Source organism: Amia ocellicauda, chromosome 20, assembly GCF_036373705.1.
Source record: "Amia ocellicauda isolate fAmiCal2 chromosome 20, fAmiCal2.hap1, whole genome shotgun sequence".
Lineage (NCBI taxonomy): Eukaryota > Metazoa > Chordata > Actinopteri > Amiiformes > Amiidae > Amia > Amia ocellicauda.
In genome coordinates, this window is record NC_089869.1 from 7119132 (window position 1) to 7144922 (window position 25791).

Here is a 25791-nt window from a genome sequence, read left to right on the forward strand (position 1 = left end):
CATTTGGAATTACAATTTAGAAAATTATCACTGAATCCATGCGGTGAAAGTGAGACTTTGAAGCAAAGCCTTCAGATGTTAAAAGTACAGATGGGGAGTCATGTCACTGCCAAAATATTACAAGTTTTTATTATATAGGTGACAGTGTGAAGTACCTTTCTAATTAAAAAGTAAATCAATTAGTTTGCTTCGCTTAGATAATAGGCATGAATTATAACTACATGCAGAGTTAAATTAAACCTGCCATCTCACATTGTGAAGTGTGAAATTGAGAAAACTTTACCCTGAACAGGTGATGCTATACTGATGTCTGCCAATGTGCATCAGCCAAGCATGAAATTAAATTTGGTAAAAATAGCGGTTACTAGTTCCTTTTTTTCTTCCTGTATGCTTTCACAGCTAAAATCCTAATTTTACCTCAAACTTTTAATAATTAAATCCTATTGCAACATGCAATGTTTTTTTAATAATCTTTTTTAAATAATTGTATCTTCATGAAGTCTGAATCTGTGCTAAATAAAATCATAGCATTCAATCAAATTAGACAGAACAGTTGGTGCGTGAATGTGGCAGACTTTTGTAATATCAAGTTTTCTGATTAGAAATTTTATATTTTACTAGTCCTATACTTTCTACAAACCAACAAAACATGTGCCAGTGGTGAATAGTGGTCTTTTCTAGAATGGTGAAGCTATACTGGTGGTTTCAGAATATTTTCTTGCCTCTTCGGTGTAAATAAAGTAAGAAGCAGGTATGGTTTATGCTTTACTAATGCTACTAACAGCCTAGTGCTACTATCATAAAGTGAAGTAGAAGCAATTAATCTAATGTTATGACTTTCACATTTCTTCCCAGAAATCCCACCACAAGAGTATCACAGAATTGTCGCTTTTATTTTGTTTTGGTTAATCGGTTACTTTATTTGAAAAACACAAAACTGCATGACAACTGTGCTTATTAACATTACAGGTGCTATGTAACAGGCAAAAATAATAAAATACATGACAAGGAATGGCACAAATCACGACACTCTTGGACAAGTTATTAGAAATTTCAGTTTTAAAACAAAAACATACTATAGTTGGGTTATTCAGACTTTTTTAAATAATTTTTTGCAGAGGTTATGTTACAGTGGTAATGTGTCTACAAACATGCATTATAGAAAAATGTAAATATTGTTGGGATCTGCAAAGGCATTCTGCTAATTTACCAGAGGAGCTTTACTCTTTGTAAGCAAGTGCTATTGTGCATCCTGAAACAATTTTTGCAATGAGCTGAATGCAGCCAGATTGCTTGTCTGAACCTCCGAGGTCCATAAAGCGCAATGTACCATTTTGAAAACCAGTGTCAAACGTGTTGAAGAAATGGCTGCAGTGCCACTAGTTAAGTGTACAGACTTTTTAGGCCTAAGCCCGAAAGCCCTTTCCATTGGTTGTAGAGGGCAGGGTTATGGACACAGTCACTATGGAAATATTCAATATTAACATGTTATAAAATTAAAAATTGAAAAAACAAAACCAAAACAGTATGTTAAAGTAATAAGAACCCCCCAGACAATATCTGCTCTCTGAGTTTATTGCTTACTGCACTGGTTTCCCCATTTGATATACCAGACTGAGGAAGAAAGAGGACCAAGGCAGCCTTTTCACTGCGAGTGCAGTCTGACAAGCGAGGTCCAACCACAGGTTTAAACCACGGTAAATGTGAACCTTTTTATATTGTATCAGTGACATATACCATAGCACCAACTGTCCCCCCCCACCCCAAGTGTGGCAGCCCTACAGGCTCCAAGGCAATCTCTCTGGCAATCAGTCAGATCTTCAATTTAATTTTTCAACTTCACGCGCTTGTTTTTCATTCATCAGCAGGGTGAGTCTGTAATACATATTCCACAGTTACAGCACACAAACCCACACGCACAAGACACAAACAAACCAAAAAAAGGGGACGGAGGATTGATCCAAATTCTGTTTGACTAATCTTTCTGAAGGATTCAATATTGGATTCCAATTCAGTTCATTTATTGAAATTAATGCATTTAGATTATATTTTTCATTCTTCATTGGGTGATTTAACATCAGTGAAACCGGAAAATACATTTGCTTTTTGAATCTTTTCTATTCCATAATTATTCAATAATTTACCTGGGTGACAAGTTCATGTATATATGTCCTGGTGTATCAGACAGAAACCCCATTCTGAATTGAAAGTAATTTCCCATGTGTTACCTAATACTGAAGGCTTGTGGTCTTGTGTGCACAAAATTGCATCTGATCTCTCAAAATATTGTAAACAAATTACAATCTGAAAACAGGCAAATAAAACAAAAAAATACGAAATATGACTCACAAAGACCTGCCTATTTAAAATCAGCAAAACCGAGAGCCCAGAAGGGTGCATTATAACAAAATCTGACCACAACATGCACACTGCAGCAGATTTATACACCACAGTACCTGGTAGCTTGGCCTTTTGCATCACACATGACTTGATACAGACATTCAGTACAAAATCTGGTATTTATACCACAGGTGTGTGAAAACTGGATTAATCCTGTATGCCAGGGGGACACATTTTATTGGGACTGGGCTTAGTACATTTGGAAGATTTGTACAGTATTAATGTGTTCTTTGTTGGTAGCCACAGGTTTAACTACCTGAAAATGAAACATTGTAGAGACTTTTCACACAGCTTCCCTGGAACTTTTCAACCACATACTGAAACTGGAAGCAAATTCAAGCTTGGCGCAAAAGTCCAACAGAAAGCTCTTTAGACACAAAATGCGTGAAGACTAGCCAAACCACGCAACATAACAAATTAAACGAAGATTTCATTTCATTTAGATTCATTATCAGTGTATAAACAGGTGTCTCACTATTTCTTATATGGCTTTAGGATAAAACGGCTCAAAAATGCATTTAATTTTGTTTTGTTTTCCCCTTTTCAGCTTAAATTAAAAATAAATCTGCAAGGCATGTAGGTTATATCACAGTGGCTTGAGTAGCTGTTCAAAAGCGCACAGGCTCTAGCTCTGTCATTCTATTAGGATTGTACCTGTAACAGGTCAGCTTGTGAGCAGCATTCCTGCAAGCAGACGGTGATTCATAAGCATTCACGTAGAGCAGAAATGTATTTACAATAGCAACGACTATAATAACGGACAGTGATATTATAGATCTAGGACCATGAATACCTCACTCAGTTTAGAACAAGGTTATGCCCTGGCAGCTTCACATTATTGTAGCTAATCACAGATTCTATCATTTAAAAGTACTGGCGTATTCACCCCCCCATATTAATATTGTATACAGTCCTGTATACAGTTTGTTGGAAATCACATGTGAACTGACAATGAGGATAAGAAGTCTGGTTCACCTGCTCCAAGCCATTGAGCATTTATAAAAGACTTGGTTAAATCCTTTCCTGTTAATCTGCTACTTTCACGAAGTAAAAATGTTACTTGTAACAGTAGTAATGGAAGGTAAAATTCTCCCTTCACGGTCTGCTATTCTGTAGCAAACACAGATGACTTGCATATATTTTATTGCCAAAAAAAAAAAACCTCCAAAGATTACACCTATACACAGGACTAAGTGGATACATGCTACACCCCAAATTATCTCAGGGATACTGAAACCAAACAGTCAGTTGATGCGTTTCGTTTTAATTAAAATCATTTTGAAATTTCAACAGCACATATTACGAATCTATATGGCATTAACAAACTACTAGTTTCAGCTCAAGAGTTAATTGAAGTGTAAACCCTGGGAGAATTCCCTAGCTAGTTAAAAAGATATCCGTCCAGACAAGCCAATCAGATTCCCTTCCAGTTACAAACGGTGATGTCACATTGAAATCCGAGAATTCTACTGGAGCTGAACGTTTACCAATCCAACTTCCCAAAAGTCCCCAACTCCTGAATAATCGGACATGATTAACCAGTACTGATGCCAAATGCACTTGCTTGCTTTTACATTTACTACCATTTCTAAAATGGTACAAAAACAGCTTGTATTAGAATAATAATTTGAGGGAACCTTTATTTCCTACCACATGCTATGTAGGATTCTAGAATTAATGCCCTTATTTATTACTGTAGTGTATATTCAGCATTTTATACTGAAGGCAACTTGTACATTTTAGCTCTGTGGATATTAATATTAATCTCGAGCAAGAGACGGGTTAAGTAACAAAACCTTATTCTGAGAGTTAAAAGAAAAGAATGCAAGGGCTTTCACTGGCAAACATTCAAAATACAGTAACAGGCTCTATTGATGCATCAGTGTTAATGTGATTAACATGTATACTAGCTGCACATTAAATTTGGGAGACATTTCATAAAAAAAAAAAGGAAAAAAAAAAAAAAAAAGGTGAAAGTCTCTTATTCATTAGTACTTTATGAAGGCACTTCCAGGTAAAGCTTTGCCATAGAGTAGCACCTTTTTACTAGCCAGTAAAAGCCCTTTTGCGCACTGACTGCGTCCCCCTTGGTGAAGTTGAAAATGCAGCTTAGAGCAAACTGAAACCAAGGATGTACTGAAGCAGCTTGTTTCGGTTTGCTTGAGGTAGAAAAGTAGTGCTCAGCTCCAGCGTTGTCACACCGCCTTCACGTTTTTCTTTGAAGACCTGTGAGGAGAACAGAAAGTGCATTTAAGTTTGCCTTTACTTGGTATTGCACGATTGACTCATTCTTTTATACAAATCTATAGTTTTGTTTTAGTGTATAATATTAACCTCAATAATTTAAATAAGTCAACAGAAGAAAGAACATTATAACATGCAATGGACCATGGGCTCAATATCTAAGGCTAACTTTAAAACAATCTTTGGTTTTGAATTAGTTAAGTTTTGTTGCGTTTCTGTAGCCTTAAAATATCTTACCCCCAGTTCTTTAAATGTTTTAACTGTATTCTTCACAAGGTAGTGTGTTGCACTCTCTCCTACAAGACAGAAAGGGTAAAGACAACATGTTAGGGGTGACAAGGATTCTGGGACTCTCTAGGTAAAAAAAATAATACATACGCACACAATCACAGAATCACTTTTCTAAAAAGCTTCCCTTGTAAAGAGACGCACTTATTTCGGAGTGTCAATACTTCGCTAAAAAGCCCAAGGTACGGCAATTTTGGGTCAATGCTGGTAATATAAAATTGATTTATGTAAAATACAGTCATAGCCAGAAGAAAGTTCGTGCAGTCATTTATTCTAATATGCCAATGTTTTCATCAATACTAAATATTTGTATTTAACTGTGTGAATGAATGGTTGATTATGGAAGAATTAATAAAACAATAATGATGATCTATCTGTATGGGTGTTTTGTCACGTTTCTCATTAGAAGCTGAGGGACTAAATCACGGCTGATTACGTTAGAAGACTGCAGTGTCTTCAGCTTTTTGTTCCACCACTTATGTACCTCATTCCCATAACTGGTTTAATTCGACTAAATTAACATAATCATCACAGTTCATACACAAACACACACACACACATATATGCATGTTTAAAGTCACCAAACTCACCAAATGCAGCCACTTTTTTCTCCGTTCTGGTCAGAAGGTATCTGAACAGCTGGTGCGTGTATTCGCTCTCTGTGATGGGGCTCTTCAAACTATGCACAAAGATGGCGGCGGCGCTGTAGGCCTCGAGGACGGGGGCCAGGATCCTCTGCAGGAAGGTGAAGAACTCCTGGTGCTCTGGGGACAGGCTCACCTGAAGAGACCCCAAAGCCTGCCGTTAAAGTGCTGTGCGACGCAGTCCAAACACATCGTTCACCAGACTCCGTGGACAGGACTCATGACCTTGGGACTGGACACAGTGTCGGTACAAATACGAGCCACAGCCTAGCAGGGCTTTATTGAGGAATTGTTCAATCTCAGAGTTTAACCCCTCCTCGTATCCCATGGGTTCTCATACCACGTCTCTGCGCAGATCTTCCTTTCGTTTCCCTCTCATTCCTTCGTGTCTGTCTGCTGTCCCTTCCTGCATGCACTCTCATCATCTCAATCCTGACCTTTCCAAATCTGATCGGCCCTTCTTTCCCTCCATCGCCCTCTTTCACTTCACCTGGAATCTACCTCTCCTCCACTAAGAATCTGGGATTAGGACCCCTGCTAAGAAATAATGATAATAACTACGGCTGCGATAACATTTAAACCAGAAGCGACAGTAAACGGTAAAAGACAGTGGTCTTTGTGCGATATCACTGCTCTTGTTACCCACCTTCAGATATCGGTCTCTTTGCTCCTCCCCAAAGTCGCTGTCCTCGTCCTCCTCATCGCTCCTCCAAGACAGGGGCTCGGGGAACTTCTTGGGCCAGGGCTCCTCAGTGGGGCTGAGTTCCTCCTGCTCCTCCTGTACATAGGAAATTAAGTATTTCACACCGAATACAGGAGCTGGCTAGTAGAAGGCTAAAGTTTAAACCCTCTACCCACTCTAGGGCTGTAACAGTATAAAATTATCGTCAATGCCAGTTTTGTTTTTGTTGAAATAAATCTGTACGTAATAACTAAACACTAAAACAGTTAGCGGTGTGAAACATTGGTGTATGTCAGGTTGTTCACAGCTGTAGCAGTTAACACCTTTACATAACCTCTGAACAAACCTCTCTCGAGACGCCAGTGTATCTAAAACATTGTGTTGCAAACAGTTCAAAATACGTGGGGATACTTCTTATTCAACATATTGAAAAACAAAACCTATATGGGTAAAGCTTTTTCTGTCGAAAGCTAATTGAGGTGTAATTACGGTCATTCCATGAGCAAGTGCTTGCGAGAATAAAGCGTCATTGTAAGATTGGCATTTTTCCCCAATTCATCATATTTCTATCATTGCTATTTTAGTTTTGTTTTAGTATTTGCGTTATTATTGGGAATGCGCTTTGTATTAGGCTGCCATTGAAGAGTGGGTTTTAAAACGAACAGTGAAATATTGAATCTCTGATGCGATCATCGTCAAAGCCAGACAAAGTCGATGTGTTGGGATTTTTGGCAGGAACCTCCAACACAACATAACTGAATGCACACGTTTGTAACACTCATTTACACTTTTTTTTTTTTTTACCTATTTATTTGAATCTAAATAGTATTTCAAATGCTCATTTTAAAGATGGCAGTTTTGGCAGCAACTTAAAAAAGAAAAAATGTCCCCAGCAGAATTTCTCATTAATATGCATGATCTTACAGAACATCAACTCGCAAACAGAACACAGTGAACCATTTAGTTAAACTATTTGCAAACTCTTCGTTGTGTGTGTAGTCAGACACTGAATATTAAATGTACTTCAAAGGTTTCTATTACAGAGTTCAGCAGCTGATAGTCACACAAAAAACAATTGGAATCGGTTAGCACGTAATAAAAAACTGAGGAAATTCAATTATTCATACAGGTGACAAACAAATACTGAGTGATGCTTCCACAGACGTTTCACAAATGTAGCATAAAATATGCAATTACAAGTAAATAGAAATGGGGCAAAACAGTCACAAATCCATTAACGTAGCACAGACCAGATGCTCAGTTTATTGGAATTTTAAATGTCTGGAAAAGGGACAGACCATGAAATTAAAATAAACAATCAAATAAATAGATAAATACATACATAAATATGAAGAGGGATAGTTTTACACCTATTTAGTATATGGAAGGTAAAGGAACATATTTGGAGGTGATCTTGCTTTTACAATAGTAATATATATTAATGATTGATCCTTATAGACAGCTTTGCCAGAAATAAAACACAAATATGCAAGCTTACCTCTGCGACTAGTAGCACACCATACTGGATTAACCTCCCCAAGGTGTCGTTAAAGACCTGGTAAACCATCTGGCAGGGCTGTTTACAAGAAACAGAGCAGAGCAATTAGTGTGTGCCATTATTATGAGAACGGCAACAATGTTTTGTTTAATTTGATACAAGTATCATATATTGTCAGGCAGCTGCAGTATGGTGTTTTAGAGGTGAGGTGGGATCACTGTCAAATCAGTTTGTCAGGTGCATGTTGGCCTGTGTTGTACATAGACTACAAAAGGGGAATTTTGCTTGAAAATTAGTATCCATATACACTAGGATTAAAAACATACGATTTGGGAATTCATATCTGAATAAGGGCACCTGCCAAGAAATAAATAAAGATTATTGTTGGGCCTGCGTCTTGACTTTGTGTTGCTGTTCTACTTCAGTCCAGCAGATGGTGCAGCAATGTCATCCTGGGGGTGGTGTAAAGGTTGATTTTACTTACTAAAGCAACAGCCACTTCATTTGACAAGAACTGGGAGAGACCGGCGGCTTTTCTGATCAATCTTTCCTGGCTGACCAGAGTCTTTGAGGTGCTCTCAACCAGATCTGCAGTCTGTTCCCTCAGCATAGCCAGGACACTGCAAGCTGTGACAGGGAGAAAAAGTGCTGTGACTCCTTTAATCTACAACCCCCAATTAATAAATAAAACCACTTTCTGCTAATTAGCAATAGTATTATCCTTCTTATCCCCACAATTCACATAAAAGGACCACTGAGGCCCCAAGCTGGCAGCTCAACCAGCCGTCCCGAAGCTGGAGACATCTCGCGGGACTCTCACCTATGATGGCCTCCGTGATGAAAACATGGAAGAGGCCGTTGCTATAGAAGTTCAGTTCAAATAAGGCAGGGATGGTCGTGCGGGGGGAGATGCAGAACTCGGCGTTGCGGCCGGCGTTGGTCACGGTCACGCAGTTGCCCAGCAAGTGCAGGGCGTGCATGACCACGTCCTCCGAGTTGCCCGAGAAGCCCAGATCAAAGTCCCTCGACAGAATCTCCTCTTTCATGGAGAAGAAGTCTTCCACAAGCTTGGACAAGAAGACGCCCTGCAAAATCCAGGACAGACATGCATGGCCTGTTCGTACACTACTCCTCACAGTGGTTCTTGATACTGTGCTTAAACTGCTGCTTAAAATGTTGTTTTCTTGAAAAAGGAGAAGTGTTAATCTTTTTTTCATCTTTCTCACTTGACCAACAGCATGTGCCGAACCGATAACATCGCAGAAGGAAGTGATGCTTCTACACCACTGTTGTTGAGTAAGTTGTTTATAAACATTGAGTCTGCTTGCCCAGATGATGTTTGTCACTTGTTAAATTACAGAATCATTTATCATTCAATTAAACACATGACATTTGTTTGGAGGTTATTTTGTGTAGAAGCTGCAGTTAGTTTAAAAGTAAATAACTACAAAACCTATTTCCAATTAAAAAAAAAAGAATGAACAAAAACGAAAGGTTTAATTTAAAATGTTGCCTCTCTCATTACTGTAAGCCTTCTAAAAAGTGTCCAGAGCTTTGAACGTGATCCTGTCTTTGCACACCAAGATGACAAAGGCTGTGATGAAGTACTTGGTTCAAATTAGAGATTTGTTTTTCCCTCTTATTTCTGTCAGTTCAACACAATATACTGGACATTGCATTTCTTCTAAATCACATCTAACCTAAGCAAGCAGACTGTCAGCACACACTTTGTTATCAGCATATAGTCACCACTGATCATTAAAGCCTAAGAGAACCAAGTTACCCCAAGGTCAAAGTTCAACCTATGTCAACAGATTTGGGGGGGAATCACATCAGAGCCATAGCGGTCAGGGCTCTGGACTCAGAGCAGAGGGTTGTGGGTTCAGTCCCAGGTGGGGGACACTGCTGTTGTACCCTTGAGCAAGATACTGTACCTAGATTGCTCCAGTAAAAACTCAGCTGGATAAATGGGTAATTGGATGTAAAAATGAAGTGATCTATTGGAACAATTGTAAGTCACCCTGGATAAGGCCGTCTTAAGAAATATAATATTATTAAGAGACAAGGGGGAGTTGGCTCCTGATCATCTGTCTAGTGGACATAAGATTGTGAAATACAAGACTTTGTTTAGATAAATATATCACTTACGTCTCTGTGTCTGTACAAGAGCAAGCAAGCGACTATGTGCGTAGACATCACAGCTGAAGATTTATTGGCAGCTGAAAAGACATGCAGAATGAGTAGCTTTTTTTTTATTATTCATTTACTTTTTTTTTTATAACTCAGGGTCAGGATGTTCATTTACAAACATATAGTACAGACTGTTGTACATTAGGACGAAATACAAAGTAGTCTGCGTCAAATTATCAGATGGCATTCTCAGTGCTGTGATAAGATTACCATTCAGCAGGGAGACAACTGAACTTAATCCAAATAACATGGACAATATATATCCGATTACCATTTAAATTACGCAATGCTGGTTTTCACATCCTTAAACTCAGGTTAATACATATTAACTATGCAGATTATATGTAAAACCTGTAAGGCTGCCGAATTCATCAAAGTAAGATTTCTACATTTGAGGACAAGTATGTACCGTTTCCGGCATGGAGAGTAGGAAAAAGCTACCAGATAGGAATTCCGTTTTAGTATAGTATACAAAACAATATCAATGGAAAAAGAGAAAGCAATTACTTTCACACGTCCTTCTAATGAAAACTACATAACTGCTTGTGTATGGTATAAACAAGGGTTCACATAGTTCTTACTGCAAGGATACCACAGGTGTAAGAACCTAAACGGTTGGCTCCCTTTTATTTATATTTTTTTAATTTAATATCATCTCCCACTAAAGTCAATACAAGCCCATCCTCTTCCTCATTACAGATTCCTTTTTCATAAACAATCAATAACAAAATAGGATGCCATGTTTTTAACCTGGCTTCCATGTTTCTGCAAAAGTAGACCTACAAGTATTTTAAGTCTATTCCAAGTTACAACATTTGGAAAAAGGATGAAATAAATACATTCACTCACTGAAGAGCACATGCTTGGCCAAGTTGGCGATGACTTGCCGTCTCCACGGTTCATCTGTTAGGTCCCTGGAATTGAGGTGGACTTCCTCTTCTCCATTGAAAACAGGCTGGTCTGGCCTACACAAAAGCAATCCACCCAGGAATCAAGAGCAAGGCCTCACATCCTGATGCAAACTTCAAATAACTTCACTTTTCCTGAGGCAGGTTTGAAATTGACTGACGGGCTCATTTCAGGCAAGTGAAACACACAAAAATCCTTTTGCGATTCAACGAAGGCATTGTAAAGCTGCCGTGAAAGCTAAATCAATACACGTTTTGTTGATGTTGATTAAATTGCAGTGTCGCACACACACACACACGTATCTGATCAATAGATCACCTGTGAACCTGACCAGCAAAAGTATGTTTTGCTTTAAGGCTGATTCGTTGCACTTTTTTAGGCACTGTTCATAAATAGTAATGACTCAAACCATGATACAGAACTTGGTAGAAAGCAGTACCCTCAACCAAGTAAGCTACACAGCATCAATGGCCAGCAAAGATGCAACTAAAGCATAGAAGCACCTGCTACCTTTTGGTCACTTTCTACAGTTCGGAAAGCAAACAAAACAGTGCAGTGTTTAGTAAAGCCGTCTTGTTATCTGTGACCTTAAAATGAAATAATCCAAGTTAAGCCAAAAAAGCGAAAGACCTGTAGCGGACCACAAAACCTCTATAGTGCTTCAGAGCGCACACCTCTAACCAAGAACTGCAATAAAGATGCCTAGACGTACAAATATGAAATCTACAATTTGGAAGATCCACCTGTTCTGAAATCACATCTAAAGCTAGCCAAACTCCTGGTACATTCACTGTCCGACAGTGTACATTAGGCCAGCGCAATTCAAAACTGTTAATTAACGTTTACATTTATTTAGCGCTGCACCTGTTCATGGTGTAGAGCTGTATTCTCTGATGACAATAGAAAACTCACTGTGCTGCAACGATGGCAGGAACCATGATCTGTTCCAGAGTGAGGGGGGCGGGAAGCTGCTTGTTTCTCTGAGTATCGAGGTACTCCTGAAATAAAGACGAAAGGTCTTTCAGGGCAAAGTCATCAGACATTCTTGGCAGAACACAGAGTACAAGAGTCTTTTATGTCAGTCTTTGTTAATGTCTTTTAAGCCAATTAGATTTTTTAGCTTAATTGCTATCAAGGTTAACTTAAAAAGGGTACAGCCCAAGCATCTATTTTTACATTTTAGCTTTGGAAGATGGTTATGGATTCCTTCTTCTGTAAAAGTATTAGAAAAACTTCCCTTTTGTATACATTTCCTTATTATAAACAACAGTCCTAAACTTACCAAAGATTAAGATACCACACTGGTTTAATATCAAGAATGAAAAAAGCTCTCCAGCTCACTCTACGAATGTTTCCCCTTTGGTGCCATCTTATGTCACTTAAACACAATGAAGTCATGTAGCTGCAGGATAGAGCCAGTGGTTCCATACATGTTTGGCTAAGATGCCGTGTTGGCCCAATGACCCCCCCCCAGTCTCACCTTCAGAGAGAAGGGCTGTGTGAAATCCACCCTGACACAGCCGTAGTTCTTCCGCAGCATCCTGAACACCCCACGGGCTACACCCCATAGACTCTCGTTCTTCTTGGGCTTTCCCTGTGATGGAAAAAACAAAGCTTGATCTCTGACTTTTGTGGGATCAATTCTGTCCATTCAGATTACACTTGGGCGAGACAAAACAAGGCTTGTTATTTCCATCTTCCGATTTCATGACCTGCGAGATTAAAGAGATCATAGCTCAACTGTAATTGCTCAGCCAAGCAGAAGATTTTTTTTCTGTTTAATAACTGTTTTTGGTAAGAAACAGCTTTTAACAGACTGCAATTTTTTGCATCCAGGATCAAATTTGAAAACATTCAATGAATTCTTCAGACAAACTGCGTGACCTTTGGTAGGGCCTTAAAGCTCTTCCTTTGTTGACCTTATGGAGTGGGGCAAGGAGGGAAGCATGGGAAGTTTATCACTCTTCTTGAGATAAACAAGATCTTTAGCTTGATCCCGAGAGGATAAAGGCGGTGAAACAAACCAGGACGGTCAATGCTCCAGTTTCAAAACGTCTGGTTTAAATCAAGAAGAAAAGCAGTTTCACATTCCTAAAAGTTTTCCTTAGCTTGTTACAGCACAGCAAAAGCTTTGCGACTGCAGAAGTGGTTGTGCTGGGACAAGTCAAAGCGTGCCTGCGTTTCCATTTCTCTGTTTAGCTTCGTAATGAGCAAATAAGTCAAGGAATGCATTTTAGAGAGTGTGGTTGCTCTTCAAACCACATGATGCACATTTTAACAGCCTGACCTGCTCATCAACTCTTGGTCTTACCAGCTGTTCACTGTTGTAATTCCCCTCAATAATGCGGTCGTAAGAGATGCCCACGGGCACAATGAGCACGTCTGGGATGGAGCTGGAGCAGAGAGCGTCCACCACGATGGACAGCAGGCCGGCCCTGGCTGGGGAAGGTTTCCCACTGCGGGACCGGGTGCCTTCCAGGTAGATCTCCAGGAACTGCTGCTGTCTGAGCAGCTCCTCGGTGTACTGGAGAGAGACAGAAGACTTTCAGTGACCTTGATCGCTGTTCCGAGACCTGCTTCAATTGAGAAACTGACCAAAAATAAATAAAATCAAAATATATAAACACGTGACGCTACACCCCAAATCAGCAAAAGTCGCAAATACAGTGAAAACAGGGAAAAGTAGTGAAAAGGGTCTATATATAAATAAATCAATTTTGAGTTTTCAGCGTTTACTTCTAGAACATCTTAACTTTCATTTTCAGGTGTAAATGTCAAATAAAATGTGTAAGTGCTATAAACTGCACATTTCTTGAAGTGAACTTAAATTATTTTACATGGATTATCTCATAAAAAGATGTAAAGTTCAGTCACTTAAACATAATAGTTGCGTCTCATGCCTTTGCTGAAAGCTGTGATGTTTAGTATCAAAACGAAGTTCAGGCTTTCCTCGTCACACATAGTATCATTTCAACAATCCTGCTCAAACCAACCAATCAGGAGGCATTTAATCCAGGTATACGCCTTGTCAACAAACCAAGCATGTTGCCACCATGTGACCACATGAGCGTCTATGATTGGCTAGAGCTGAAATGGTCTCATCACGCATGCAGGCCTCCTTCAAATTCATATGCTTTTGCAACCTTTAAAAGCACAAACTTCAGTCCTTCAAGCAGTGTTTAAACTACTGCAGATACCACAGAGATGCCTTTGTGGTTTTAGAAATGGCGATGAAGGGGCCGAAGAAGGGGGGATTTGGCAGAACCCCTCACCTCCATCCCTTATGTAATTTTCAAGTACTCAGGAGAGACATTTTTTAACCTTTCAAGTGCGCATAATTTGGTGGGATTTGAACTTTCAGCTACAAGCAGTGACTGTTCATCATTTGTTTCATATTCATTAAAAGATTGCCTCTTTTTTTTTTTTCAGCAAATAAATAAAACAATCAAACATATTGTAAAAGTATTGCGTCAACAATCATCCTATGGCCTAATGTAAGCCTCGGAAGGCACATCCTTGTTTGTTCAGCTGCACCAGCGCGGTTAATAAATGGATGCCACACAGCACGGTATAGTCTTTAATCTACTTTAGACACGCAGTAAGTGGCCCAATCTGAATGCATTCCTTGAATACTGTGGAACAATCACATCTTAACCTCAATAGTTCGCACTCCAGCTGAAATGTATAATCCTACAAGCGCAGACGCTGAAGGGGGGGGGGAATTAAAAACACACTTTGCACGGTGACAGTGTAAAACAATTGCTCCATTGTTTGGTCTGTTAGGTTTGAAGTAAGGACAAGAAAAATTTAAAAATTTATTTATGGAAACATAGTAGTAGATCCCTCATGCGTGTCTAGTTTTTGGTTCTTTTTTTCAGCAGTGCCACCAAGGCTCTTGTTAAGAGCTGTCCCTAAATCAGACAGGGAAGATAAAGTATTAATGAGGGAAAGAAGACAGAAAACTCTTGACATGGCCTTGTATAAGCGGCATCTTTTTACAGGTATATATCACTGAAGCCACAATAATTATTCTCCATTAATGGCAACCAATTAGATTTACTGCAGATTACATATCACCCGTGTGGAAAATAATTAAAAACTCACTGCATGAAGAAGGGAACGGTACAGGACATCCTTCTTTCCACCGGGAGTCTCATCCAGCCTGCGTCTTATGAAGAAGCCTCCAAGTTTGCGTATCAACGTGCTGCAGAGACAGAATCGGTTTTCAAATGCATTCCTTTTAGTACATTTGTTTTCTTAAATGATTATGCTTTTACAGCCAACGGTGTAATTATTTCTCTAATACTCCCATGTAGCTGTAATCATTGCCAATTAGGAGATATCGAAAAACAGTACTGCATATCAATGGAGAACTTGCAGCAAAGCCACTAACCTGAAGATAGGAATATTGAGGTTGTTTCCAGCCGCAATGTGCGGTGCTTTGATGTTGTGACAGAACAGGATGAAGGTCAGCAGCAGGTAGTCGATGTGGGACTTATGCACTGGCAGAAAGACTAAAGGAGCATTGTGCTGAAAGAGAGGAACACACTTCTGTTAGATCGGACACCAGTTCAAATACAAGCAACCCATGACAATGACATGGATAAGGCACACAAGACTGACACAAAATACATCTAAACAAATGTATTTTTCAATTGCTATGCACCTGATCCCTAAAGCCATTCCACTGAAAATGAACGCCAACAGCAGCTTTTGGGATGTTGCAAAATAAGTCAAATGTAAAAAGCTAACTCATAGACTAAATCCATTTCCTTACGCATATTTACCATATGTGCGAACTGTGGCAAAACCCCAATTTAAAATAGCCGGTAAACAAGCTTGTGTTACTGGCCAGTAATGACTGAAAGAATTCAGCATTACCTTGAGCCAGAGAACAGCAGGGTCTTTTGGCAGAACCACTTTGACCAGGTTACACCAACACAACCTTGATGCCTAGAAAGCACACTGGACTTTGGCGCTATCATTAATTCAATAACCTAATGCAACCTTTCTGTGTGGAGCAATTGTGGAAATCTTCCAACTGCACTGGCATTAACAAAACATACGAAAACAAACATGCACGACACACCATGCAGAATCACCATGTCTGCTTTGTCCTCAAGATCTTTAAGTTCACAGATAAATCCATACAGGTCCATAAATAATTAAACTTATAATGAAACAGGCAAGGGACCAAGTTAAAGATTTAGAACACAATCTCTATATAATCTTTTTTTCTTTCTCAATAAGTAAATATTGAGGAAACAAAATGTATAGATTTTATGGTGTAATCCTATGCAAATATTATTGCAAGAATGCCATTTAGTGTTCAGTAAGTCAGTATTTGGCATTCTGGAGTTTTCCTCACCTCTGTTGCAGCCTTTTTCACCATCTCAAGCTGTCCTTTGTGAATCTGGATACTCCAGAAGAAGCCATTGAACAATTTAAGAAGCACCCAGCCTGTCATTCTGTTAACCAATAACACAACAAAATTTAATTATTAATTGCTTCATACACAATATTTTACATTGTCATAGACTAGTCTTAAACAGTTAAAGTCCTGTTTAATTCAGAAGTCTAAGCATAATTTACAGTATGTGTCAAGGAGATCAATATTAATACCATAGAAATGGCAACATTATTTTTTATTATGCTAACAATGAATGCATGAACAAATGAACAGAAAGCCACAATCTATCAGTTCCAAGGTTAACAGAGTGACACCTCTTCCTGAATGTTCTTGTACGGTTTGTACAGAAGCTTCTTTCAAGCTTTGTTTTCAGAGATGCTTTTTAAAGAACTGTGCTGTTAGAGAAGGAATTAGATTTATTGTATATAGATACTGTCTGGCACCACATATAGGCCACCTACAATCTACTCTATCTAGCCTATTGGTCCTACAATATAAAATGTATCTTCTTAAAATGCAGTATTACACTATAATAACCAGGAAAAAAATATACACACACACGTATGTATACAGTGGCAGCTTCTTAATGGTCAGATGCTTCTTTCTTCTAATAGTAATTTCAGGTTTGTATTTGTAGGCTGCAATTAGCAGATGGGTGAGAGTTTTGATTTAATCCGGCCCAAAGGCTGTTTTTTCCAGTACCTAATAAAGGCAGGAGAGATATTAGCCACCATTTCCTGAAGGATTCCTCTGGCTTTTCTCTTCACTTTGTTGATGGCCTTGGGGTCTACGTTGGACTCCATTGCATCAGGGTTGCTTTCTATAGCCACGTCGATAGTAGCCTTCTCCACCCTAAAAAGAGATGAGGGATGAAAATAGTGCCAAGGCTTAGAGAAGGTTAACTTGGGATTCAATTACCTGATCACTGATATGTTAGGACGAGGAATTCCTGCTTTAAAGGTACCTGCTGTTCTTCAGCACGTTCTCCACCACGTTTCGAGCGAACATGTCCTTCCGAACGTCATGCTCCAGAACAAAGAGGACATAGCAGAGCCGCCTGGCCAACCACCCTCTGTGCCTGTGATTGAGAAGACCAGCACGGAACAGGAGAGGGAAGTCAGCCCACTACATATCAAAGACCTCACATTAATACTAGATGCAGTTTATCTATACATATATAAACAAGGGAACGTTTAATCAATTGTCAATCAACTTGTTTAAATACGGTGATGTGAGTCACAAGTACAAACCACAGTGTTATTGAGTTGAAGAGCGGACCCTAGAGCCACCATGGGGGTCCACCATGTTCGCTAATGGTGCACCTCCCTTTCAGAAATTCTTGCCAACGTTCAGTCATGATATATCGCACATTTCACAGGCGTTTTTCTGTGATTATGAAACCGGCCCATGGGAAAGTCAGATGTTCCAAAGATGAATACATAAATACACTTAAAGGGTGTGAAAAGGGTGTCGCAGCAAATCAGTCAACACATGGTCTGTCACCTCATGCTTGCTGCAGTGACAACACACAGAAGAGCGTTCCACAAAGACGAGGCGTACCTGGTATGCGTTTCATTGATGTAAATGACATTCCGCAGACCCAGTGACGGTATACTGGAATTGAAGAGTTTTTCCTAAAAGGAGAAGTGTTTACATTAGCTGAAGCGTGCAGTTCCACTTTTGCCCTTTCTTACCAGTTCTGATGTTTGTCATGTGAGAAGGCAAAAGGTTAGAAGATGTGTACTGGTTAAGAAAAAAAAAAGAGTACAGAAGAGTATTGTATATATTTTTGCATAGCAATTTGGCAACACTTTTTTTTTTTTTAAATCTTAATGTATTTCATTGACACGTTAGTGTAGTTACCTTGCTCTGAGGAGTACAGGAGTGACAACATCTGCCTACAAAGGGCCTCTTTCGGTTCAGAAGACCCTCTTTCCACGTGGAGGATACGGACCTTAGAACAGAGGGGCTGGAACTGCGCTCCTGGAGAAACAAACACACAGCAATCAATTGTGCTTTAAACAACAACAAACTACCCAATAAATACACAAGTCTAGAGAGGTCAACCACAATCACAAGCTGATTTCCTACCCTCCCCCCTGCATCACATATATTTCTACTGGAATCTGGTTGAAATGGTTATTGATAAATACACAGCATATCAAAAACAAATACGACCAAACAATAACATCATAATGGTTACGGCCTTTACAGTACAATATATCCTGTTTATCATCAACCTCTTGGTAGTTATCATTATCTGAATTTTGTTAAGTGAAAAGCTATGTTAAATGTATATTTTTGTATAAGATGGGTACCTGTAAAAATGCATTTAATGGATCTATTAAGCAGCATTTATTGTAAAAATTATATCCATCCACATTTTATTATGGGAAGAAATCTTCAATTTTTTCGAAATTAGAGATGTAATCTCTTGCAACAGCACAAGCACAGAAACAGTTCTTACCAAGTCATCACTTGGCTGTTTCCATCGACTTCCTCCCTGGTCAAAGGAATTGGCCATGAACACATTGTCCTGTACTCCAAAAGAGGCTCCTACCTCCTCCATTGCCCCCTTATAGCGTGTACCAACAACACACCTGGGGAAAACAAAACATTTGATTATACTGCAAGTAAGAAGCATAGCTTGGTTATAAACAGAGACCGATTTTAATTGTTAATGTGGCGGGTATCTGAAATAAGTTGCAATACTAGAGTTCTTCTAACGTGCAGGAACAGTTAGGCCATTACGCCAAATACGATCATTCGATCTTAGCGGTGCTACTGTTGAACTGGCGTTGCACTCTACACTGAAGCCAGACAGACATTTCACAGACACTTCTGTATCCACCAGCCCATGCACACACTATAGAGGTCGTATGGGAACACGTTGAGTTTGCCAGGCTGCTGAAATTAAAACAAACTGCCGCCATGGACTGTGTGCCACATGTGCTGCCCGTCCCTTCTCCGTTTACAGTAAGTACAGTAAATCCCTATCTAGGCTTGCCTGCTGGCTACATTACAACATGAAACCAATTCCCTGACCTTTACTGTTAGAATTGTCTCATCTAACAGGTTATATAACCCCACTTGTCTGGATGCAATTGTTTTTTAATTGTTTATCAAAACCCACACATTTATCCTATTTCCTGTATCGGGTACATTTTAAGCAAGAACTACTGCTTGCAAAACAAGATTGTTTTTATAAAACTTCTCTTTTGTTTCAATAATGTCTTAAAGATGGTAACTGATACACAAGTAACAAGTAACAATATGAAAATCTCCTGACATTAAGTACCCAGTTTAACACTGTATAGATATTTGGATTTAGTCTGTATATTGTCAGCTGCAAATGTAGAGTTTAGACACAGCTGTGTGTATTTCCAAACATAAAATGGCATGTTTGAAGGATGAAGGAATTAAATTTTTATTAGCAGCATTGAGTAATGTCCACAGATACAATATTACTACAAAACTATTATTATTATTATTATTATTCAGAAATTGCATAAGCTTATTTGTCCTTGCATTCCTGAAACGTTTAGTTCTATACATTATAATTTGCATTTGGAAAAAATATTATTATTTTATACATAGGTACAGTCTATTACAAAATACATACATTCACAATAATACAGCAAGATACTACACTACTCAATTTTAGTCCTCATTAGCATACAATGAACCAAGAGAACATATGAAATAAAGTGCATGATGCTATTTTGAGGTAATTCAAGAAAAATCTGATGATATTAAGAAGGCTCAGTGTAGCAATTTAGAAGTTACACACATGCAGTTTAGACATGGACCAGCACAGAGACAACTCAGTGTAAACGCTACATGACAGTTACTGCTATCAATGGACCAAGACCGTCTTGGGTACGAGTTCACAGTGTAATCACAGCATAAGTCAAGCGACTGTAAACAGATACTTGCAAATACCTTTACAGCAAAAGCTAAGGAGATGTGCAGTTATGCAGTGTCCTCCGTAATGGGTAATTACAATAATCTTTCCTATTTCCAGGTTTTATTCTTCACTTGAAAAACAAACAAAATACACAAACAGTTCAAAGTTCAAAATATGCATGTTCCAAAAAATGCAGAGATAAAATCAGCACCACACAACAACCTGCTAAAGACCTTATCATAGCTTGAGACTAGGCAATAGGGCAAAGGGGGCCTAATCTGGATGGAAAGTCAAACGTTTTGTAACACATGTAAGCTACCTTTAAGACTTAAGATCTGTACCAAAGCCATGCAGTAAAACACATTCTAGAACTTAAGAAATATATTTAGCCTACAGGAAGTACAGTCAAAGCTTGAAATGACAGTTTTTTTGGCAACAAACCAACATACCACAAACGGGGAAATAAGAAACGATATCAACAGGGCAGACGGCTTCACCCCAGTATGACAAGCTCTTTGTTTTAAAGCCTTTGTATAGAAAGTGGGTCACGCCCTGCATGAAAACCGCAATGAATGAGGATCGATTGTTTTCAATCTTTAAGAATATCAACTTGGTAAATCTTGCGTTAGCCCACACAACTTGCAATACCAGAGGGATTGTATTTAGCAGAGGCGCGTACCTCGTATGATCTTATAGAGGTAGAACCTACGATAACAGAGTCTATTATAATTTGGGGGATTTTAACTTTGCCGCCTCAGAAATAATAAAGCAAAAAGTCCCTGCAAGTGCAGACCTATGACTTTGGCCACAGTATGATTTATTGCAAGTACAGACGCCATTTCACCCTAAGCACTACAGAGCACCTTAGCACAAGCACCTTTGTGTTATCAACCATTTCATTTATTTATGGGACAGTCCCTTGTAAGTTAATGATAGAAAGATTTTTAAGCATCAGACTAGTAAATAAGTAAATTTATAAACACAGCTTTAGTTTAGACAGGATATGGTCTTTCGAAACTGGCACCATTTCAAAAGTAAGAAGTGGAAATTGTTCAAATAGGGGTGTAGTTACCAGATGTAGGCTATATTACATCATGTGCAAACAATTCAAAACCCAAGATTATAGTATTTCACCGATTTCTTTGGTATATTTTTTCTTCACTAAGTTATTTAGCTAGTAGCCAAATCCTGGTGTAAGTGCTTTTCAGCAAGAAACTGTAACATGGTGAAAAGGTGAAATTCTGGTTCTGGAAGTCAATCTCAATCTACATGCCATTTAAGGTTAAAGGTCTAAAAATGGCACAGAATGCAGAACATGTTCCACTTGCTTTATCCCAGCACTCACAGAGGCAAACACTGTTACTTAGCAACAGCAAAGAGACAGAGAGGGGGAAAAAGGGAGGAAGGAGTTATGTGAAAAAACATGCAATTTCCAAAACACAGTGGGTAGAGAATTTCAAGTTGAAATACTGAAAAAAAGAGCACAGTACAATGCTGGTGATTAAATACAGACATGCATATTCATTTTGAGTATTGAAATTGTAGAAGACTAAAACATACTTAGGTCTTTGCACTCGTTTCTTTTCCTCCAGTGCACGTGGTTTTTAAGGACACTACTAAGCTACGTTATGGAATTCGTGTAGTTGAGTACATAAATAGTACATGTGAAGCACAACTTCAAAATTTAAATGTATAAAATATAGTACATCTTTCACTGTTAAAAGATCAAAAGGCGTCATCTGCATATTGTAAGAAGAGATGTAGGCCTCTAACAAATTGCAAAATGTAATTGTGTCTACCTATTAAATTATACATAACGTATTGTGGCAATAAATAAATATTCAGGAAAAAAAAAAACAGTATGGACATATACTAGAGTAATACATCTGACCTCCATCCGGTGATTACTCAAGATACACCTTTTCAGATTGTACTTGTAATTTAGCAATTCATTCTCCTGGAAGATTGCACATCCTACTCTTGCCTTTCCATTTTCTAGCACTTGTATTGCTTATTTTGATTACCCCTATGCTGCCTCTCCCTTAATTATTAACTTTGACATAACATCTTGTCTGCACTTATCAGCTTTTACAATCTATATTTTGTTTACTGCATCTCCTATACACTTGTGTAAATTCTAAATTTGTAAAATGTATTATGCCTGAACTGACTGTATTGTTGCACTTTGTATTGCTCTTATATTTTGTAAGTCGCCCTGGACAAGGGCATCTGCTAAGAAATAAATACTAACAATTCTAACATGGTAGCACTTTTCTAATCAGTAAAAGACAATGTAAAACTACTAGAATAATAAAGTCACTGTGACATCCAAATAGATGTAGATGTAGGTCAGCAAACAATTGTGTCCAGGCCAATAACTTGGCATCAATTACATTTTGGATTATGCAAAAAGGTGGTCTTTTTAAAATCAGAAGAAAAACAAATGTCAAGATACCGCAGAGTTGGGGGGGAAGTCCGAATCAGCAACAGTTTAATACTAGCCTATATCCTGAACAGTCAAGTAGAAAACTAAATTCCCTGATGGTTTAGAGAAATGTGTATTTGCTGACGTAGCTCAAACTCCAACGGTGAGCCACATCGAGGCCTACGTGCCTACCTGAGTTGAATAAAACTGCATTATGTATAATAATGTACACACAGTGGAGTAAGAGATTTACAGTCTTAAAAAGGCCACAAGAAAGACCATTTATAACTTTTTACTCTACACTGCAGCTTCACTTGATTAATATCAATGGGGCGTAATGGGCAAGTATCTCTTTTTGCAGCTAAAACAAGGTTAGGTTAAGTAAATCATAAGAGAAGAGTGCCCGGCACATAGGCTACTGTATCTTCTACATTAAATAAGGTGATGAATCAATACAAGCAGAAAAAGACTTCAATGTCAGTTATTATCTAACAGCATTACATTACAGACAGTAACAGCACCAAAGAGCCAGTCATCTCTGGTCTGTTAATCTTAAACAGTGTCTGGGCCCATTGCAATTTTGATCCCCATATTTTTTTCATTGTTCAGATCCATTTGTTTGTTTTTCGGTCTCTTTTTGTTAAGCCAAGTATGGCTGCATCTTTCCACGCTTCTTGGAGTTGTCTGTGGTCTCTATCATGTTTGAGTTTAGCATAAAACAATTGCAACTAATATATTTACTATGAACACCCACCCATACTAATTAATCACGTGTAAACAAACAAACAAACAAACAAAAAGGTGGACAAAATGGGAGCCATGACGGTTTGGAAATACATTCCACTTTAAAATCAAAGTTTATCTTGTATGAGACTGAAAGAAAAAAAAACAAAAAACTACAACATGCTGTAATAAGCCTCAAGCAGAATACCACAAAATACCCCAGCTGGATTTAAAGTTCAATGTGGTGTTTAGTGTTTTTTTTTAATGTATTAAGCAAGTTTAGATGTGTATGAAGCAAGATGCCGGAGATGCTATTAAAATGCAGAATGTGTTAGACTCGTTTAGGCCGCTGCACAAGGAAGCTGATGTCTAGTATGCACACATGTCTTGTAATAATTGCATCATATTGTCCAGCCATGTTGCACTTGCAGAACTCAGGTCAAGGGCTCTGGGTTCAGTAAACACGTAGTAATCTAAAGCAGGTGACAGTCACTGCACATTCCTGCTGGCGTGACTGGGAGTCAGGCTGATAATCCATACCTGTCAGACCGTTTGCAAACTTTGGGCACAAGTTAGAAGGCCAATTTTGTGTTTTTGGAACAGTACACAACACAATTTAACACCGAAAAACAAAACGATTTGCCCTTATTGTGTATTGTCATGTCATTCGGTGTGTATGTTCGGCCTTACACTATCTTTAACAGCCGCATCTACCATGAGACTATCCGACAGCAAGCCGACACCATTTCTGTATTTTTAACAAATACTCAATTTGCAAAAACTTGTATACATAAACTGGTTGATATATCAAAATGTACATAATAGTGAGTATAACAATTTGCATATTTTGGCTGTACAATGCTATCAGTGCAGTGGAAGGTTTTATACAGTTTTCCAACTGGAAAAACAAGTATTAACCTGATACTACAGTGCAACATAAGGCTTCTTGAAAGTACTGCTAGTAACGCGGAACAAGTTACCGTATGATACTGGGCAGATGCATGCAGCATGCCACCATGATGTTACAATCCCTTCCCTTGCTTCTTACTGCAAAGAAATGCCACTGTCAGGTACAATCAGGCTTAGCCAGCCGAATGCAAATCTGCCTGGCAAGCGATTTAAATTGAGGGGGGCAATTGTAATTCCAGACGTAGTAGCAGATGGGCAAGCACTTTTCACTACCAACAAACACAATGTCATGCCCTTGTGTGTGGAACCACGACGTCTAACCCAACTGCATCTACAACTAAGACACACTTAAACTATCTGTCAGGAGATTGAATTTTATTCTGGGGTTGAATTTGTATTTAGAAATAATATATCAGTTGTATGAAATATTTGTATAGATGGATGGATGGATGGATGTTTCAAAAGAGTTGGATTGACTGAACTACCTTAATTATATTTCCTCCACTGGGATAATGTGATGAATTTGCAAAGCATATGATAGGAGACACATCATTTGTTCCCTGGAAGGTCTATACAATCTTGAATAATAAACTGAACAGGCAGATATTAATATTAAATAATACATATCAGAATGCAGGTAACACAGAGCTAAAAATGTAAAGATCATTCAAGGTAAACTGAAAATATGACAGACAAATGGACTTCAAATATGAACATGTTCATTAGTGATATAGATCCATAGTTCAGTTATTATCATTACACATTACACGAACTCTCATGCAACCATATATATATATGAATGTAATGTAGCAGTAAATGAAGTGTGTACTGTCCACCCTTCAGTGACCATTTCGCCGCAGTCTGTTCGTTTTACGATCATATTAAATATGGAAGGGAGCTTCATATAGTAACAGTAACAATGTTTCCCTTCGTTTCGCTTTATACTTTAAAAGATAAATATTCAATTCAATAAAGACAAACAGACACACACACATCCGCCGTCCAAGTCTACCCACAGACTTCCTCTCTGTCACAGTACTCGCAATGCTGCAATAATACACCGGCTGCGGCAGCGTGTCAGGGCGGCAGGCAGGCAGGCAGGCAGGCCCGTGTAGGACCCGCGTCTCTGGACCAACTCGCATTGATAAAGCAACTTCCAGCGCAAGTTTGCAGGGATCGCCATTGCCCAGCGGCAACGCGGCTACTACCAGTCCTTACCGTGAAAAGAGCCTCTCTGCGCAGCATCGCTGGCGTGTGGACCGCAGGCGCCGCTCTTTGTGCCGAGCCCGTCCTTGAAGACGCTCAAAGTGACGACCAGCCGCGGCTCTCTTTCACGTCCGCACCGGCGACTGGCGCTGCCTGGCTTCCTCCGCCTGCGCGGCGCGCTGTGGGACGGGGGGCGGCGCTGTGCTCGGCCGCCGCAGACCACCGGTACCTCGACCTTCACTTGTGCCCCCGTATTATTACTAACACCAGCAATACAGTATGTTGTTGTCAGCGGCTCATTAGGCCTAGAGAGAGAGAGAGAGAGAGAGAGAGAGAGAGAGAGAGAGAGAGAGAGC

At 39.0% G+C, this 25791-nt stretch overlaps 1 protein-coding gene across 2 annotated transcripts; it reads right to left on the minus strand.

The window, feature by feature from the left end:
- Positions 1–874: 874 nt before the first annotated feature.
- Positions 875–25690, minus strand: gpam (glycerol-3-phosphate acyltransferase, mitochondrial). 2 transcript variants are annotated; one of them, XM_066693483.1, is made up of 21 exons: positions 25448–25690; positions 18733–18865; positions 18129–18248; positions 17826–17899; positions 17230–17343; positions 16968–17117; positions 16224–16323; positions 15249–15385; positions 14960–15059; positions 13167–13379; positions 12336–12449; positions 11768–11853; positions 10796–10911; positions 9905–9975; positions 8577–8841; positions 8241–8383; positions 7757–7834; positions 6223–6354; positions 5523–5712; positions 4882–4940; positions 875–4626 (listed from the first exon to the last, which is right to left on the minus strand). In XM_066693483.1, the coding sequence occupies exons 2-21, from the start codon at positions 18832–18834 to the stop codon at positions 4510–4512; spliced, it is 2481 nt and encodes an 826-aa protein (XP_066549580.1). In that variant the 5' UTR covers positions 18835–18865; positions 25448–25690; the 3' UTR covers positions 875–4509. The 2 variants fall into 2 exon arrangements, with proteins under 2 accessions (XP_066549580.1, XP_066549581.1); XM_066693484.1 differs by lacking the exon at positions 25448–25690 and adding an exon at positions 20208–20259.
- Between the last annotated feature and the right edge of the window lie 101 nt (positions 25691–25791).